This window comes from Oryzias latipes, chromosome 10 (assembly GCF_053564925.1).
Source record: "Oryzias latipes strain Hd-rR chromosome 10, Olatipes_Hd-rR_3.1".
NCBI lineage: Eukaryota > Metazoa > Chordata > Actinopteri > Beloniformes > Adrianichthyidae > Oryzias > Oryzias latipes.
In genome coordinates, this window is record NC_136246.1 from 16,685,656 (window position 1) to 16,705,876 (window position 20,221).

A 20,221-nucleotide genomic window follows, 5' to 3' on the forward strand; every position below is an offset into this window, starting at 1 on the left:
CTATCTATCTATCTATCTATCTATCTATCTATCTATCTATCTATCTATCTATCTATCTATCTATCTATCTATCTATCTATCTATCTATCTATCTATCTATCTATCTATCTATCTATCTATCTATCTATCTATCTATCTATCTATCTATCTATCTATCTATCTATCTATCTATCTAACAGTTCTAAAACATAAATATGAAAACAAGGGTCACGCAAAAAAATAAATAAACAATTAAAAATAAATAACAATAATACTTAATACCATTAAGCTAGTTTGTTTTATGTCCCGTTTTGAGTCTTAAACTGAATTTTACAGCATTTGTCTGTGACTGTAAAGCACTTTGGACTTTCTAAGAAGGTAGGAAAGTGCTATATAAGTATACACAATTTACCATTACACTTTTAAAACAAAATAAGCCATTTGAGATGCAAGGAACAATCTAAACCAGGTCTAAATGTCCTGATTTAGAAGGTGAAAGAATAGTCAACAGTTATTGAAAAAAATACATTTAGAACAGCTGTAGAACACAAAGTCAACAAATCGGTGTAATCTAAATACAGAAGGTAAGAACGCCAGAAACAGTCTTTGGAATCCTCACAAAAGCCTGACATTAAAGCACAGTCACTTTCTAAATATCTCCTCCAGTGTTTTTTTCCTCTTTTCTTTAATCTCCACTTACATCAACCAAAAAAATTGCGCAATATATAAGTCATCATTTTGGAGGCAGTGCTTGAAGCCAAGGTCACAGGTTTCGTCCCCTGAGTGAAAAACCACAAAAACATTAAAAATGAAAATCATACCAAGTCAATTTTTGAATATCACCAAAGGAAATTATTTTTATTTGTCGAAGATGTTAACGTATCATCGTTATTCTGCCTACTCAGTCTGTGGGGAAAACTTTGTCTTCCAATTCCATCATCCCAGCAAGGCCCACTTATTCATTTATATTTCAAGACAGGATATTTACGCTACAGTGAAAGCCTGGCTGCTTTTTCTCCTTCAGTTGCTTTGGCCAGTGGGGTGTTCTCCTTCTACGATGCAATGAAATATAGATGTTAAGAGTCTGGAGAGTTGAGTGTCTCATCTGTCCTGGTGGTACCATAAGGCAGCCATTAATAGTGTCACAGTGAATCAGACATACCACAGGCATATAATTGGATATGAGGACATAACTGAAAGCACCTGCCTTGAAATCAACAGGGCTTTCTCAGGGGGGGAGGCTTTTGGTATATTCCCAAAGAAGTTTGCAAAGTTCTTCACTTCCCTGCGGATTTTTCTTCACATCTATCTCATTTCTCACTAAGGTCAGCACAAAAAAGCCTCACCTTCATTTCTTTTTCCCTTTTTTTTAAATGTATTTACAATGGTGCTGATAGTATGCAAATACTTGGGATCTTTGCATAATCACAAACAGCGGGACCATCTGTTGTTGGCTTGTTGACTTACCTTGTGTCTGTTTTTAAATGCTGTTGTCTGAGTGATATATCAATGTATTAACAATGTGATAATCATTTAACATCAAAAACTGCAATCGGGCACATGTCCAAAAGTCGGAACATATGTTCAGTGAAATCTTTTGACAAAGAAGGATTTGTAATCCTGCTAGAGAGAAAAGGGAATACTGGCAGGCAAAAACAAAATGCATCCCTATACTCTCACATAACAAAAAGTAAGGAGATGCTGTCAAGATAAAGATTTAAAATGTGACTGTCAACAAAAGCTGGGGTCTAGGATTAGTGAGAAAGTGGGAGTGTAGCTGAACCTCTCTGAAATGTATTGCAGAGATGCTAATAGCAGGAGGCAGAAAATAAGCTTCTGCTTCTGTCACTGACGATTTGCTTGGAAAAGTCCTCCACTAAAAACATGTCCCTGATAATGTGTTTTTCTTGTAGAACCCAAGCCAGACACCAGAGAAGTCTTTTAACTCGCCGCCTCCCATTTGTCCTCATAAGGTAAGTAGGTTGTTTGATTTCAGTCGAAGGAACATTAGAGGAAAAAATAGCAAACACTTTTTAGAACTCCACACGCTTGGGGTTTTATGTTTATAGGTGGAAATTATCTGTTCAAACCAGCTTTGCATAATAGCAAGACCCATTTCATCAATGTCCATATGTGATATTTAAGATCTTTGTCATATTAAAATGATTTAGCACACAAATAAAAAAAAATAAAAATAGTTTGACTTAAAATGTATTTATTAAAAAAATAATTATATATAAACATATACATATATATATACGTATATATAATGTAATAAAGTAATGTTTGCATGTTTTGTGCTCTTCTTGTCACCATTGTGTTAATCACCGAAGGGTGAATTAGCATAAAGCGAGAAGGACAAATTAATACAATGTTAAATAGTCCTTAACATGCACAGTCAAAGTCATGATCAAGACATCTCAGCACACTGACTGAAGAAGCCCTCCTGTTCCACCCTTACTCCCATTGCACGCCTTTTGCAAATGTGATAATGTGCTATGCAGTGAAATTCACACAATTTCAGTTCACTTAGCACCAAACGTGTCAAAAATGCCTGCATTTCTAGATAAATGGTTATGGTGGAAAGTGGCTTATTGCAAAAGTGGACCTAGGTTAAAAGAGCCCAATGGATGGAAGCTGTCTAACAGCCTGTCATCAACTGTTCAAAGCCTAACACTGCTCTACATCCCTAATGCACACTGAGCTTTCTAAATCGACTTTGGATGCATTCTTGTCGGCAGGCGGTGGTGGGACAGAAAATAACATGTCATTATGCCCCCCCCTCCCCCGGTCTGTCAATGAAAAATCACAGGAAGGGCAATGGAGTTCAGTTTGGTTCGCCTGAGTCTAATGTCCTTTACCTGAACTTTGAGCTTGGTGTTTTTCCAAAAGTAGCACATAGAGTCACTTTTCCAAAATTCTATTTGGTCCAAATATTTTAGAAGACAAAACAAAATTTTAAAGCAAAGTTAAAGTATTCTGGGCAGACAAATTTAAGAAGTAAGTGTATACATCTATGTAAGATGAAGAACGCCTCTTTTTAAAGTCATCCATGACCTTACCCAACCCATGTTTATTTTCCCATCTCACTGGTAAAGTAACAAAAAATAGTTAACTAAGATGTAAAAGTTTTGGTCAACAAGCTTGTTCCAATGCTTTAAAAAAATGTTATTGAAAGTGCAAATTGCTCATTTAAAGACCTTGTGTTTTTCTAGCCCAAAAGTTTTTTTTTTTTTTTTTTTTTTTTATCTAAATGACAGGTCTTTGTTTAGTCATTTTTCTAGTTGCAGATTTTAGTTTTCACTTCAAATCTCTTTAACTTTTGTGATTTTAGCCTTTCTGCCGTATTTCTTCTTTAATGTTTGAAGCACTTTGGACTACTTATTTCAAGTGCAATGATAATCAATATCAACGTCCTTACAAAAATAATGACATCACATCAAAACATTACCTTGTGTGCACCTTGTAAACAAACAAAGTAGCATTTCATATCTGCTCATGCCACAAGAGCAGATCTGAAATGCTAGTTTGTCTAGAACCATACACTTGACTAGACAGTCCAGTGCTGGCATGAAGTATGGAACTTCTATGAGTATTTTTGTCAGATGTCTCTTTTCATCAATAAATCTTCCTCTGACTTTTTCTATCTGAGTTTTTACCCAGCCAATAAGAGCTGATGTAATGGGGGAACACCACAGGTTTGCTGTTGGTCTTACTCACGTTTTAACTGTTAGCAGCGGAACATAATCTCACTCTAGTCAGCTCACATTAGTTTCCATGATCTGCACCAACCCAATATGTGTGGTGAATGGTAGTGGGCCAGCTGGGGTAATTTAGTATGTCAGTCCGCTCAGGAGGCCAGTAAAATGAGTAAATGGCTGAATATGATTCATATGTAAAGAGTATTCTGATTATCACGGCTCTCAGAATAGAATATCCTCTGTCTTTTTAAACTTCTCTTCATCTGCATTGTGTGCATCCCCTAGATAGATAGTAGAATGAACAGAGGGCTTTTAAACTGGCTGATATGTGATTATATTAAGAGTGTGAGAGTGAAAGAGCGAGGAAAGAGGGAGGGGGAGGAGATCCTGTGCCCAAGCACTAAGTATATATAATTGCTCTTGACACATTGGCCAAATTCTGCAGTGCCAGGATCTGAGTGAAAATGATTAACGGCTGTCCACGTGGGTGGGCACTGCAGGTCGTTCTGGGCCTTTGGTTTCCATAGCGATCCAAGTCCAAAGGCCATACATTGCATAGTGAATATCCCCAGGGTCCACCTATTGTTAAACTACAATTATAACTCATTTCAAAAGCATTGTCCGTCCACTGCAAATTATCTAATTCATCTGACTCGAGATTTTCTTCCACTTCTTTTATTTTCATCCAAGCTTTTTTTTTTGCTGTAGTTAACAGAGTGGGAAAGTGATGAGCGGGATCACCTCAGACCATTACCATAGTGCAGCTTTGAGGTTGAAATCCCACTAATATTATCTTTTGGTCTATTTGGAAAGACTTCGCAGTGGTCTTATAATCATAATAATGCCCTTTTTAGGCAAAACCAAAAATCCTGTGTCGTTTTCTAGGACATGGATTCTGCAGAGCGGCAGTAATTTGTTAGAAATTTCCCTCAGAGTTGTTGGTAGGACCGCAGAAAACCTGCCTTGACTTCCCACGTTCCCGTTGTTTACATTCTCTCCTGCTAGCTTACAGCCCCTCACAACCCCAACCTAAAATTACTGGTGCAACAAAAAAGGAGAGCCATGTAGGAGGTATCCAGCCGTACTGTTTTGAGCCTGATGCCAGCTTGGACAGGTAAAATCAAGATGTACATGGATCTATTTGTCTGCCGCAGGATACTTTGGAATGTAGCAGGGCAGGGAGCTTGTGGCCTGCCCACTGTAGCACTTACATCAAAGCTACAAGCTTTTTCAAACAGCACTTTTTTGTCTTCTGATTCACAACAATTTGAATAAAGAAATACGCAGAAACGCAATTTCATATTTTAATTTACCGGTATTTAATATATGAACTCAATCATGACAGAAATGCTGCAAAAGAATGTTAAAAAAAACACCAATAGCATGTTTTTTATTAAAGTGGGTCTTTAAGAGATGGGAAAAGATAGAATTATTTGTTTTTTCATGTCTTACAAGGTTTTTAGCATTGAATTATTGAGGAGATCAAAAACTAAATCTTACAATTCTTGCACACATATTCCCACATTTTTTTAAATCTTATCTAGTGTTGTAAGGAGTTGATGATCAATTCTTTCTGTCTGTGTGTTCATCAAAATGTTCTGCACTAATTTAGCAAGCAGATTTTGTTCCAAAAAGACAGAAATGCATGGCTTGACTTAAAGCTATTCAACCATGACATGATTAAAAATATATATTTTTATGTTTGTATCTGGGTGAACTGTACATTGCTAAAAGGTGACAGATGGCTGGGATGAAAAGTGGTAGTGGGGGTGGGGATCTACTACTGCTGACAATATGGGTCTTACTAAGCATCTTATTGTAGCCCGCTCTTATACAGCTAACCCTAAACTGCACATTTTACTGGCATAGTTTACATAGAACCATATATTTAAACGTTAAGGGATCAGCATGCTCAACAGACACTTTGTTTTCTAAAATAAAGTGGTCACAGACAAAATGCTTATCAGATCCTTTGAGCACCTTGAACCTTAAGCCAAGATGAAACCCACATCTAAATGATGATTCATCCTGTTTAATAAAAGAGAATCCCTCCGGCATCCAAACAGGAGGTTCGTCATGCAGCAATTAGGCTTACTTATGAGCATCAAGCGGAGTTTAGTGAGGCATACTCCCAGACAAGACAATCCACATTCCTGTCTCTTCATGCGCACATGCACTGACATACAATTCAAATCTTGTCTCATTCACATACACACGCCGCTCGTTTGAGGTAAACGTGATTGCAAAAGACAAGCAGCAACAACCCACGGCTCTATCAGGAAGCCTGGGGTAACATTGGTGGCTATCATCAAAGAAATAATGCTTTTTGACTGAAAAAAGACAATCCAAAAGGTCATGTGTGACCTCTGGGACCAGTGCTCTGCAGCATCTGTCACTAGCACACACTGCATGTCTTTGTCAAAGGGGTAAAGGTATGCGTTGCTGTCAGCCTGCCACGTAATGATGGCACGAGGAGCTTTATATACCTTACATCAGAGTCACTGTGGCCTCACCAGGGCTCTCAGAACACAGTTTTTGCACTGAATTTCCAACATGTCAAATCTATTACATGCCCAGATGGTTAATAGGTGAAAGGATGTGCCTAACTGTATGGAAACACTTTGCTGTTAAACAGTTTTTAAAGTCACATTTGGAAAGTTTTATGCATACATTGGGCTAAATTCCCATCTATATACAGTCTGCAATAATTCCAATAAAAATCCACAAATACACTTTGACGTGGCAAATGGACTGCACTTATGCGTTGCTTCCATTGCTTAACAGCTCCAAAAAGCTTTACACTCTTGTAGCCTCATTCACCCACTCAAACACACAAACTCGCACAACACTGACAACAGATCTGGCATGTGAGCATCAGCAGAAACTTCAGGTTAAGTACCTTCTCTGCGAAAAACATATGGAAAAACCAACACATTAGAAAGTGAACAATTTAAACTTTCAACTCCAGCAAACGCAATCAATTTGATTATGTGATTGTTGTTTGGGAATACATATGCGCCTGCAAACTGAGGAACCAAATTGCTTTTAGAAAAATGTGAAATTTTAGAGCTGGTTCTGTCTAAGCGGAGTTTACAGACTGTGTTGACTTTAACTTATTTAGGATGTAGTGGGTTTTAGAGCAAAACAAAATAAAACGTGAGTCAAAACCTTAGTCAGATGCACCTGTGAGGGGCAAACCCCCATACAGGCCCTGTGGGTTTTTGGATTATCCAGGCCCCCATCATAAAAGGACTGCTAGTGTGTCTTGAAGTTCCCTTGATGCTTGTGCATCCATGTCATGAAAATATAACATCCCATTATTGAGCGTGTGGTTAGTGAATCTTAGAATACGGTATTTGTAAGGATGATCTAAGTTAAACACACACTAATGACATTCAGAGGATGCTATTGCATGGGGCCGTTTATTCCGCACTCCAGTTGTTAGTAAGGTGTGTGTGCTGGCTCATTACTGACTGTGCACAAAAGCTGCACAATCAGGGTGTGCAGGTGATACGTACTGTAAGTCCCTTCTAAGATGCCCAATGGATGTCCTTATAAACTATACTCTGGTTGTCTAATTTGATCTTTTCTAACATCCAGGCTGTATGTAAGGATGCGCAAGGAGTTAACCTTTCTTTTAAACAGCACTAATTGACTTTTTGACTGACACAGGCATGTGTCTCAACTACTTCCCCCTTTCTTACCCATATTTGTGCACCAAATGTACCAAAAACATGAACATTTTTGCGGGATCACCGGATTGTCAACGATATTAAAATTTTCTGCGGGTAATCTGCGTGCGCGATGCAGATTTGCCCGTTTTTTACCCGCAGACAGTTCATTTTCACCCGTAAGGGCAGTTGTGACTAATGCTGTTCACACTGACCTCGGCAACATGCGTTACCAACATGCATTAAAAAGTCTGTGTAAACTTTCAGAAATGTGCATTTTGGGCATCAGGGTTCAAAAATCTTGTGCTCTTGGCTTGCAACGGAACCTTTTAGGACTGTTTCGGGGTGCTATGCACAAAGTGTCCAGCCACTGCAGAAACGATGCAAGTTAAACCAGGTCAAACTTTGACCAATCTGGGACTTGGTTTGGTAGTGACGTATGGATGGTGTCCTGTTTAAGTCATGAAAGTGCTAACCATTTGAAAAATGATCATGTAGGAGAAATAAATGAATAACTGCGGTTTGTATCCAGTAGGAATTCTATGACACCAAGTCTTTCATTTATTGGAATAGAGCTGAAGCAAGATTTGTGAGATTTGCATTACTTCAACATTTCACACCAAGCTTTTCCCAAAATTACATGCACTAGTATTAGGTAGCGACAGTCTGGTGTGAACACCATATGTTAAAAATGCATTCAAGAACCCATGTTCAGTGCATTCTTGAACGGGCATCACATGCATCCGTGTCCGTAGCTTAAGGCTTAAGCAATGGCACACCTTTTTTGTGCACTGCATACTTTTCTCTTTCACTCATTTGTACAACACTTTAGTTTCATTTGTAGCAAAACACTTAGAAAAATAGATTAGATCAGTTGCTATATCCACACTTGTATCTGTGGTTTAATTCATAATGCAAAGAAATGTCACAAATCAAATGTAGAACAAAAACAGTGAATTTGCTTTTAGCCTAAGATCACTCTTGATAAATATTGGTTAATGAGCACCCTAACACCTTTTTAAAATGTAATTCTTTTTTGTGAAATAAAATTTAAATTTTTTGAAGTTTTAAAACTATAATTTTCACCAGAGCCCGGGCGTTTGAGGTCACCCCGTTTGCACAACAATGCTTTATGGGATCTAAAATGTGAGAGAAATTGACAAAATAATTTATATTGCATGTTATCCCCTAACCAGCATGCAGCGCTCATATATCTCTGCATCAAACCACAGCTCCATGTGGAACAAATCAATAATATTCCATTCCTAACCAAATTCCTCTTTTTGAATGGTGAAATCCAATCTTCATGGACACGCTAACAAATTGGATACCCTGATGGCTGGGTTACAAAATGATGCTGCAGCAGAGAGACGACATGACACCCCCCCCCTCCCAAAAAAAAAGGATGCACATATTGAAAATCTCTCAAATTCCATTCTGAATTATTTTAAAGTGTAAATGAAGCAGTCACACAGCATATTTCCCAAATCTCCTGAACAATGGACTCACACACTTTCTTGTTGCCTGTCCTTCCCTCAGACTTTATACAGCATGTCGTGTCCCAGGATCCTGTTAAACCAATCAAGGATTTGAGAGCCTCACTTTCAATCAATTACCACCCAAATCAGTGCAGAGGCCTTTGATATAGAATCACTTGTCAAATCAGTGCAGATGGCTGGGGGCTGGTACCACCGTGCCAAAGGCCACATCCATGTGGAAATCTCTGCTGTGGGTGGGCTCTCTTGATGCTCCCAAACCAATAAATAGGAAGCAATTGTGTGCCCAAGGACTGAGTCCAGCCTTTAATGCTGCTAAAATGTAAGCATCATAGCCTTTCCAGAGGATATTACCGAATTTGAAGTCTACCGCCATTCATTTTTAAAGCATGAGGAAATGAGTAAGAGGACGAAGGTTCAATGTAGGACTTTAGGGAAAGCATCCATGTTATTTGTCTACAATGCATAACTTTATATTTTATATTTTGGAGTTTAAGGTTGCTCCCAAATGTAAGAAACAGATTGAAATTATGGTTTACTATTCTATAAATTACTATAAATTAGTACAAAACACCTAAATAGAAATGGCACTTCAAACTGAAATCTTCATATAGACATAGACAAATTTAATTTTTTCTTTTCTTTTGACCATTTACTCTTAGGGGTCAGCACAGTCAATATTCCACCTCCATCTAACCCTATCATCTCCATCCACCTCTCTCACACATCCATCCTCATTTCTTCCTTCACTGCATCCATGAAACCCCTTGTGGGTTTTTCTCTGTTGGCCTATTTCCTGGTAGATCCAACCTCATCATCCTTTTACCAATACGATCACTGTCCCTTCTCCCAACATGTCCAAATCATCTCAGTCGGCTTCTCTGCATTTAACTCCAAATCATCTAACATGTGCGGTTCCTCTGATGCATTCCTTTCTGATTCTCTCCACCCTCATCACTCCCAAAGAGAACCTTAAAGGGCTTGTACCATTTTTATAGTAAACAATATCAATGTATATGAAAATGTATTTTTGGCACCCAAAAGAACAATTTTTAAAGTGAAACATGAGTGATTTTTGCAGCACATTTTCTTACCTGAAAGTAAGACGACTCGATCTCTGAGGTAGCGGCTTTCGCTCCGTAGGGTTGCCTGCCATTTCCTTGACGTCATCCTAGAGCCGGCCTCAGCAGCATGTCTTTGTCTTGCCCACGGAAACAAACAGCATCCAGACTTTGGCAAAGTTGGATGTGCATATTGTGCATATAAAAGGAAAGCATGTAGTTCTGCAGAGAAAGTGGGTATTTGTGTTAGCATGGGCGTGGTGCTGACAGCACAGAATCTTCCTGGAAGGGGCTGTTCTCACTGGTCTATGTCAGCTTGTGAGAACCCGCTCGTTTTTGTGGGTTGGGGGGGCTGGTGCTCAGAGCCCAGGTTTTTAAAGGAATACTCAGAAATGCGTCCACGGATCAAATTGCTACTTTGCAGTTTCTTTTCATCAGGAATGAACTTTATAATACACTTAAAAAAAAAAAAAAAGATTTTCCATGATTGTAGGCCTTTTTAAAATCTTTAGCTCTTCTTCTTTTGTCTTTTTCTCAGCTCCATTGTCTCTAAACTAGGGGTGTCAGAATCCAGGGCTAGTGTCTAATATGTTTCCCAACCAACCTGCCATTGAAGCTCCTTATTGGCTAAACACACCTGATCCAGGTAATCAGCAACAGATATGGCAGGATTTCTGGGAAACCAGTAGGAGGCCGGCCCTCGAGGCCTGAAGTTTGACACCCCTGCTTTAAACTGACAATATTTTTTTTGCCAAAGAAACTGCAAAATCAAATAAAGACTATACTTAAAAAATCTAAAAAAATTTCAACACATTATCTTGGGAATTACTCTTTTATGAACTCTAATATTACTTTTATATCTATTCAAAGAAATATTCTTTCAGATGTTCTCTCTATTTAGTTGGCTTGATTTCTTTATTTTAACTTTGAAATAAAACCCATAATTTGTCTATAGGGGCCCTCCATGACCAGGTTACAGTTTCTTCACATTTTTCCTAAATGTATGAATTAGTGATGTTATTTGATAAATCTTTTTTTTTTTTTTTTAACTTGTCCTGTCCAACAGCTGGGCAGACAGATGAGAGCTAAGGGCCTCTTGTGTTGGACATATTTTACTTATACAAGAGGGGTTATTAATCTTCAGACAAACCAAAGGCATGACTGAATAAACCCCTTTTGTAATTGAGGCCAAACTTTATTAATTTCAATCATGTTTGAAAATCTTTGGTGTTGGACTGGACGAAAAAGGAAAGGAGGGAAGAAGAGAGAGGGATGTTAGAGGGGGGGGGGTGATAGTGGGAGGGAGGGGGATAAGACCATGAAGCAGCATAGAGCAGACAAGTTTACTGGTTGTTAATCATTACGGTAAGGTTCAAATGTAGTACAAAAAGGGCGGGGCCTGTCCACACACACACTGAAATGTTATCAACACACCTGCTAGCTGTAAAAATGTCCATAGTCAACATGTACACAAAACAGATAGTGTTCACACATGCACACCTATGCCTTAAAACCAACTAGTGTGAAATATTTCATTCATTCAATCATGCAAACTATTAGTGCAAAGGTGAGCTAACACCTGTGCCCAGGTGAGTGTTTATGTTCTTCTAAAATGGATGGTGGAATGTGAAAAGAAGGAGGAGGAGCGCCCAGCCACCCCCACACCCAGACCCCCGCCGCAGCAGCAGCGGCAGCCGGAACCCCCCAACGCCACACGGCAGCAGGCAGGGGACAACCGCTCCCCGGGCGACCAAATCCGCCACCCAGGCCAGGACCAGCAGGACCGCCGCGAGGCCCCCAGAGCCAGAGAGCAGGGAAGCACAGGGGAAAGAGAGCGGCGCCCCAGCCCAACCAGGAGAGCAGCCCCCCCCCCCCCCGCACCGGAAGAGCCCAACTCAGGGCCCCACCCGAGAAGGGCACCCACAGCCCCAGACGAGCACCCCATCACCACCCAGGAGTTCCTTGCATCCCCCTGCCCCAACCACAGGTACGAGCCAGGACCCCCCAAGGGAGACCCGCTCCGCGCTCCAGGCAGCCACCCACCCGGCCCACGGTTGGTCCAGGGAGGAGCAAGGCAGGGGCCAGCCACCCCCACCCCGGAGGGGAGCACCCCAGGGAAAAAGGGGGGCCCACAAGGGATGTTGTAAACATGGCCCAACCAGGCTCGGCCACTGTTGGAAGTTTGGCGAGGCCCAGGGGCAGTGCCAAGAACCCACCCCCAGGGACACGGACACCCCCGGCTCAGGTGTAATGTGAACACCCCCCCCCCCCCCCCCCCCGAGCGGAGATAGCACCGCCGGGCCCAGGAGACCGGCACCCAGGGGACACGGCATCTGCCGCCAAGGGACCCATACCCCCCACCAGGGAAGGGGTAGATAAATCTTTTCAAATGCACTACCCAACAGGCTCTGCTATAACTTTGGCCCAGTTTATAAGAACCTTTTTCTTTTTACTTATGGAGATATTTTTAAAACATCCTGATTACTCATTATAGAAACTTTAAAAAACATAAACTATCCATTGCTTTGAAAAGACAATTTTAATTTTTGTTAGTATTTGATTACTGAAATACTGTCTTCAATAACAAAAACCATACATAAAAACATATTTTCAGAGACTGTTAAAAAATGATTTATTTTTCAAAATGTTTGTGTCTGTGTAGAACAAAATCAAATCAAAGAAAACAAAAAAATATTTTCATTCATTTGGTTTTAATGCCTTTTATTTATCAAAGTTTTAGGTTAATTCAGCATTTAGTTGGGTCTTTCATTTTATCTTTCTTGCCAAATTAGAAATTATTGAATTTTAATGAAGAGAAACAAGAATTTGAACTTTTCTGGAAACAATTAGGTCCCTCACTCTAGGATTATGATTGTATGCAAGGTTATAACGCATACACGTTCCGAGCCTTTAGCAACATGTTTCCCTGACATCAATTGTCAACTGTCTACTGAAAGACCAACATGGAACAATCACCTCTTTTCTTAGTAAAAGCTCTTACAGTGCCACAATTCCAACAGTGACGTTAAACAAAGCATACATTCCAAAAGAAAGACTTGTTAAGTTAGGTAGGATTAATGCAATAATAAGGTGGAAAAATACCACATAACATGATCAACCGTGGTCCAGTCATTCCTCATTATCTGAGTGAATGAGTGGGTCCCAACATTTGCAGTCACCGCATATACACATCTAAGTAAAACACCCGTATGTGTCAATGTAATAGCTGCCATCAGTGTGTGAATGTGTGTGTGCATGGGGGAACGGGACTGTGACTGCACAGCACTTTGGGCCTTCTAAGAAGGCAGTAAAGCGCTATATAAGTACACGCCATTTACTATTTACAATACGCTCTCAACAAGAATGTGTCAGCTTACTAATATGCCTCCTACAGTATAGATTTGTGTAAAAAGCCAAACCTGGATCCCTAAAAGCATTGTTATAACTCGAGCCATGTGTCTGATCTTGGTCGCCTCTTATGATCCCATGGCTTCTTGTATGACAGTCACTAGACTAAACCTTTCCAGTTCTTATGCTCTTTCTTAAAGGTGATCAAATCAAACACTCTGCAGCGTGTTGCCAGGGAAAATGCCATCATGTAGCAATATGTGGAAGTTGAATGTCATCTGAGGTGGAAGTAAGTTCTCCTTTTATCTCTGCCACAAGTCAGATATACACATGAGTAATGTAGAAATCTGTGCAGAAGCTACACATGAAAGATCAACTTCTGATAGAGGAAAAAATGTCACAGAAGCTTTTTACTGAAAAAGTACTATTTTTATTTATTTTTTCCTGAATGGGCACCACCGGTTGTTAAAGAAAGCACTTGTCATTTGGAATCTGGTTTTATGATCCCCATACATTCTTAGGGAAAACACGATTCCTTTTTTTTTTTTTCATTTTGGCATTCAATTGCCATCTTTAAAATACCAGTCATACCCACAAATGTTTTTTTTTTTTTTTCATTCCACTGTTAGCTGAAAATATGACCAACTTTGCAGGTAATGTATAAGCTTTGGGCCATCACATATATTTATCACTGACAGCAACTTAAAATTGCTTTTAACAGCCAGTTTTCAGACAGACTGGAGCACCCTTACCTTCACCAAACCATACTAAGAATCTGTTGGCAGCTTAATGACTCATATCAGCTGTCACTAGTGGTACATACTGAATTGTGTTCATGTTGACAATAATTTGAACATACACATAAAATGACTCCTGTATCAGGTGTAATCACCAGTGTAGACTGACAATTTGTTGTAATGACAGAGCTGATCAACAATTAATACAGAATTCCTTCTTTTGTATGTAGGTCTTTATGTAAACTTTCAATTTCTTCTTTCTCTATATTTAAGCAAATGTTAATGTTTTGAAATGTAATTCATGATTTACCAGACTATCTAGAAAGATCAAGGAAACTAAAGGCAGAATTCTTGATTTCAGTCTGACATGTCATTATTCTGATACAAAAAAAAACATTTTTAAGTGTTGTGTTTGAGTTATAAACAGTATGTAGCATTAATCCTGAAACACCCAAGATTCATTGTGAAATATAAGAAACAATTTTTCATGGATTTTATTTAGTAGCAAAATATATTCCATGCCTTTCTGTTCTCGTCTGCAACCTAAAAACAATTTGGTACGTCCCAGTGCTGGCTCTTCAGTTGAAGTTGAAATGACTTGCAGTATTTGATTCACAACATTTAGAATGTGCTAAGGTGGCAGTGAGAACTAATGAAGCCTAAATTAAAAGATACAAAATGTATCCCAAAGTTATACAGACTAATAATACGCAAAGCTGTATCTTAGACGGAAGCAGGATTTTCGTGAGCATGCTGTTTTCACAGATAGCCTGGTGGGTGTGTAGCCTGCTCTCAGGTTTCTGCATGTGCAGCCATCAGCAACACTTTCCTTGTGGGTGCTAATCGAGCTATATCTCTAATTCATGTTAATATGTCGAGTGTTTTATGATGTGAGAAGATTCTTTAAGGTTAAATGCAAAACCAGCAAAAACAAATGAAGACAGATTACTTTTTAATTTTGTCACCTATTTTAATGGAAAGAAAATACACCTATAATCAATTTTTTCTAATCCAGACGCAAAGTAAGAATACATTGAAATAGCAAATAATACAAATTTAATTTAAGAAAAAAACTTCTTAGCATGTGAGCTCTCTTGGTATGCTCAAGCTTTATTGATCAGGGTATTTTTCCCACTCCATACTTTTGCATATTTCACACTGGCATAATCCTCAGCGATGCAAGTCATATTCTGAGAAATTGACTCTGCATGCTAAAAAGGCACAAATGCAAGAAGGAAATAAAAAAAGAACACGTGACCTTATTATTCAGAGTATGTACAATGCTAAAGCAATATTGCCTTTATTAGTCATAATTACCACCTGCTGTGACTGTGAGTGGGAGGAATATCAATTTGCAAAGAGGGCCTCTGACTAAATGTTAAGGAGTCACCTTCTCATGTGAGACACATCCCCACTGTTCTGAGTGGGCAGATATGGCTCTGTTTTACCACTTATAGATTTTCAATAGAAGAGCACACCGCAGGCTTCATCACTGTAATAATGCATTTGCAAATTTAGAGTAGCACCAAGCGCTCTCAGAACATATGTTGATGGGCTTGGATGTGGCCAGAGACACAGCAAGAGTCTTGGAAATGAAAATCACATGCAACTGGCTTCCTGGAGCATACATTTGCTTTACACAAATATATTAATATGACAGCTGTCTGCAGGGGAAGAGGAGAAAAACATGCTCTAAAAGTGGGGAGAAGTTTGTTTTGGAGATGCACCATAGCTATTAAGCATCAGATGTCCATGTTTGACAACACCCTCATTTAGTTCATTTTGCCCTCTGTTTAAATATTAAGCTTCAAAGTATTTATATGATTATATCTTTTCAAATTATTAAATATGCCTCAGACTATTTGCAACTATTGCTCAACATAACCCATAGCAAAGCAAAACTGAAGATGAGATCTCGTTTCTGTCACATTTACGTCTCCTAGACATAAATGAGAACTGTTTGAGACTAAACTGCTTTTCTCATTCTTCTCAAACATTTCTCCTGAGAAATAAGTCTCACAGTGAGCACTGTTTGAGATCTCAAAATTCTCTCACAACTGTCTCTTCTCCAGATCTCAATTGAGAGAAAAATGAGCCATATTATGTTGCGCTCAAGTATGTCTCAATTTGATATCCTTACTTCAAATTCCTATCTCAGTTATGTCTCAGTGAAAGACATCAATGGTTCTGTCTCTCGTTGCTCAATAATTTAGATCTTGTTTTAGCCTTTTTTTTATTGTCTCAGCAAAAAGAAAAATTAGAGTAGTACAAGCCCTAAAATGAGTCTCATGATGACACCATTACAGTTCATCTCTAGAAAATAATATTTTTTATTTTATTTATGTTCAACTTAAAAAAGTTGTTTATTGCTTACATATTTATATAACTTAATTACAATTTCAAGAAAAAAAAGTTAAATCATTAATACGGTCATGTCCTCAAAATACATATTTTTGAAACTTTTTAAAAAACATGAAATTTCAAGACAACGTTGCAGTGTCGATTTAATAAACTTTTTTTTTGACTGCTTAGATAAACATAAATGAACAAGAAAGTATGTTGGGTTAATGATGCTAGGTTTAGTTAAACACAAACACACGCATGCACTGGCACACATGCATACATGCACAAGTGCATATACGCACACTTATATGTTGGTGGGTATAAAACATTTAACACATTGATGTCTGAACTAAATAAAGGACATTTGGGATCATATTTGGATCACCTTAAAGTGAACAAAAAATAGATTTTACATTTGAAACAAACAAATAAAATACACAAATAAAAATAATCAAATTAATAAATCAACTTTAGGGCGGTACAGATTTATGGGGTTCAGTTTGAGTTAATTTATCTTTGTCTTTAAAAATCACCCTTCATGCAGCCTTACAAGCTGAAAATATTTTCTGTTTTCTTGATTTTAGTCTGCATCATATTGAACAAACAGAAGCCTGGAGTAACCCGATTTGAATTTTAAACTGTATCACAGCCTCACTTGACACAGATTTCTGATTGGCTGATCACGGTGGGAGGGAAAACTCTGTGGTTGACGTCACCAACGGGCCGGAATCTGCAAGCGGGAGAAGTGCAGAGTCAAATAGGAGGGTTCGGCAAGATGGCGGACCGGGAGCCTGTAATGTTCTAAACTCTGCAGAAGTTTGCGTGCCAAACCCTAGTAACAAGACAACAAATGAATACAGTGACTGACTACCGGTAAGAGAGCTTGCTTAAATATAAAAAAAAAAAAAAAAAAACGAACTCAACATTACTTACTCGCTCTGGGAGTTCCTGCTGGGGAAGATCTTTCAATCCACCACTAATAGCAATTGCTAGCTAGCTATTGCTAACGCCATGCCGAAACGAGATAAAATCAAAGGGAACATGTTAATGGACACAGATGAAGAGGGCGCAGGTTCTGCTTGTGCACTGCTGCTTGAATCTCCTGCTTCAAGTCCTCTCTCAAAGAAACAGTGTTCAGGAAAAAAAGAAGAACATGTGTCAAATGCTGATATTCTACACGCAATCCGCGAATTAACAGGCAGATTTGCTTCACTTGAAGAAAAGATCTGCAGGAACACTGCAGATATTGTAACCATCAAAGAAGTGGTGGAAGGATTGGATCATCAAGTTAAAAAAAGCGAGGAAAGGATGCAAGAGGTGAATCAGAGATTTTCAGATCTGGAGATGAAGACCGATGAGATGGAACGTTACAGTCGCAGGTGGAATCTGAAGATGTTCAACCTTCCTGAATCCACAAATGAAACAACGGAGGAAACAAGAGGAAAAGTTTTTGAGGTTTTTGCCCAGATTGCTCCAGAAGAAAGGCAGAAATTTGGCTTTCTCATTGACACAGTGCATCGCGTGGGACAGCGTAAAGATGAAAGCAGGCCTCGACCAGTCATCATTCAATTCACAATGCGAGTCTTCAGGCAGAAAATCTGGAGGGCGTCAAAGGATGCTGCAGTCATGAAGGAAAAGAAGCTTCGCATCGCCGAAGATCTGACCCTTCGTGAAAGGCAGAACAGAGGAAAGATCTGGCCGTTGGTGGAAAAAGCTCGGAAAGAAGGGAAGAAAGCCACCTGGAGAGGACAGGATGCCATCATCGATGGAAAGAGAGTTTCAGCTGAAAATCTAAAAGACTGATTTATGTAACTGTAAAGGTCGGTAATTAAGAAATATTCCCTTTGCAACAATCATTTGTTGACTTAGAATTTTACCTCATGAAGGCATGTCAAACTTTCGATAAGTTTTTGTTTCCAACTTATCCCTAAAGCTAGGTAAGTTGGTATAGAATCGTTATTTGTTCTTAGTTCTTATTTTCAAGTTCTGTGTTCTATAAGCTATGACTGATTTTAAGTTTAACTCTTTAAAAATAATTTCTTTAAATGTTAGGGGACTACGTGATACAACCAAGAGAAAAGCATTATTTCTTTTTCTTAGAAGAACTGGCGGAAATATTTTTCTGTTGCAAGAAACTCATTCTTGTGAGTTGGATGAAAAATTTTGGAGATCTCAGTGGGGTGATCAGTATTTTTTCTCTCATGCTTCTAATCATTCTGCAGGTGTTTCAATACTCTTTAACAAATTTACTGGGGATATTTTAGAAAAAAAGAGTTCTGAAGATGGCAGATGGATAGTAATGGCGTTAAAGCTGGATAATTCCATTTTCATAATCCTTAATATGTATGGTCACAATATAATAGCACAAACAAAACAATTAGCCACAGATGTTTACAATATTATACAGACTTTTATAAAGAAATATAAAGATGCAATTCTGATTATTGGGGGAGATTTTAATGATGCCCCAAATGATTGTGTGGATAGATTTCCAGTAAGAGCTCTAAACTCTCAATTTAAATTGACTGATTTCCTAATTGATAAACTTTCCCTCATTGATGCGTGGCGTTTTCTCAATCCTAATAGCAAAGAGTTTACCTGGAGTAACTCTCGTAAAACTCTGCAATCAAGAATAGATTTATGGTTAACATCCTGTAATTGTCTACAATATATAACTAATATTTCACATTGTTATGCCCCATTTTCTGATCACAAAATGATAACTATCCAACTAAATGGTTCAAAACACAAAACAAACAATAAATTAAGAGGATATTGGAAATTTAACAACAAATTACTTGAAGATGAACATTTTGAAAATTCCATTAGACAAGAAGCAAAACATATATTTGGAAATAAAAGCATGAATGCTAAGCAGAAATGGGAGTTCTTTAAATTTAAAGTTAGATCCATAGCAATTGAACGTAGTAAAACTCTTAACATAAACAAACAGGCCAAAGAAAATATGATAATGGAAGCTATACAGTCTTTATTACACAAAACCTTTCTTTCTGATGATGAAAAGACAAATTTAACCCAGCTTCAAAATGAAATAGATAAATTATACATCGAAGCTGCAAAAGGCGCCTTCATTCGATCTAGAGCAAAATGGCTAGAAAATGGAGAAAAAAATACCAGCTACTTTTTTGCTTTAGAAAAACGAAATTCTAAAAGAAATACAATTACAAACTTGAAAATTGATAATAATATTTGTACTGATCCAACAGAAATCGCAAACCATGTAAAAAGATTCTATGAAGAATTATATATTTCCAAATTTAATGAAGAATACAGTCAAAAGTTTTTAGGTAACCTAAAAGAACACATCCCTTCTATTTCAGACACATTCAAATCTATCTGTGACGATCATTTAACTAAAGATGAGCTGCTTAATGCTTTAAAAAAGATGAACAATGGGAAATCTCCAGGAAATGATGGTCTTTCTAAAGAATTTTATTGTCACTTTTGGGATGTTATCAATCCTCATCTAATGGAGATGTACAAAGAGTGCATTGTACAACAAGAAATGACAGCTACAATGAAACAGGGTTTAATAACTTTAATACCCAAACCAAATAAAGACCCTGTTATGATAGAAAATTGGAGACCAATAACTCTTTTGAATGTGGATTATAAAATATTAGCTCTTGTTTATGCCCAACGATTGAAAAGTAATCTACACGAAATTATTAGCGAGACTCAATCTGGTTTTATGAAAAATCGACATATTAGCAATAATATAAGGTTAATTTTGGATTTATTAGACTATTCAGAACACATTGATTCTGAAGCACTCATTCTTTTTTTAGACTTTTACAAAGCTTTCGACACTGTAGAACATCCATTTCTCTATAATGCACTGAAATTATTTGGCTTTGGGGAAAA

At 38.2% G+C, this 20,221-nt stretch overlaps 1 protein-coding gene across 1 annotated transcript in view; it reads left to right on the forward strand.

Moving 5' to 3' along the window:
- pcdh11 (protocadherin 11) overlaps positions 1-20,221 on the forward strand; it is a 163,374-nt gene that overhangs the window by 58,582 nt on the left and 84,571 nt on the right. The window contains exon 4 of the mRNA XM_078954096.1: positions 1,893-1,952. Coding sequence (XP_078810222.1) covers positions 1,893-1,952 — 60 coding nt within the window. The remainder of the gene's footprint in view (positions 1-1,892; positions 1,953-20,221) is intronic.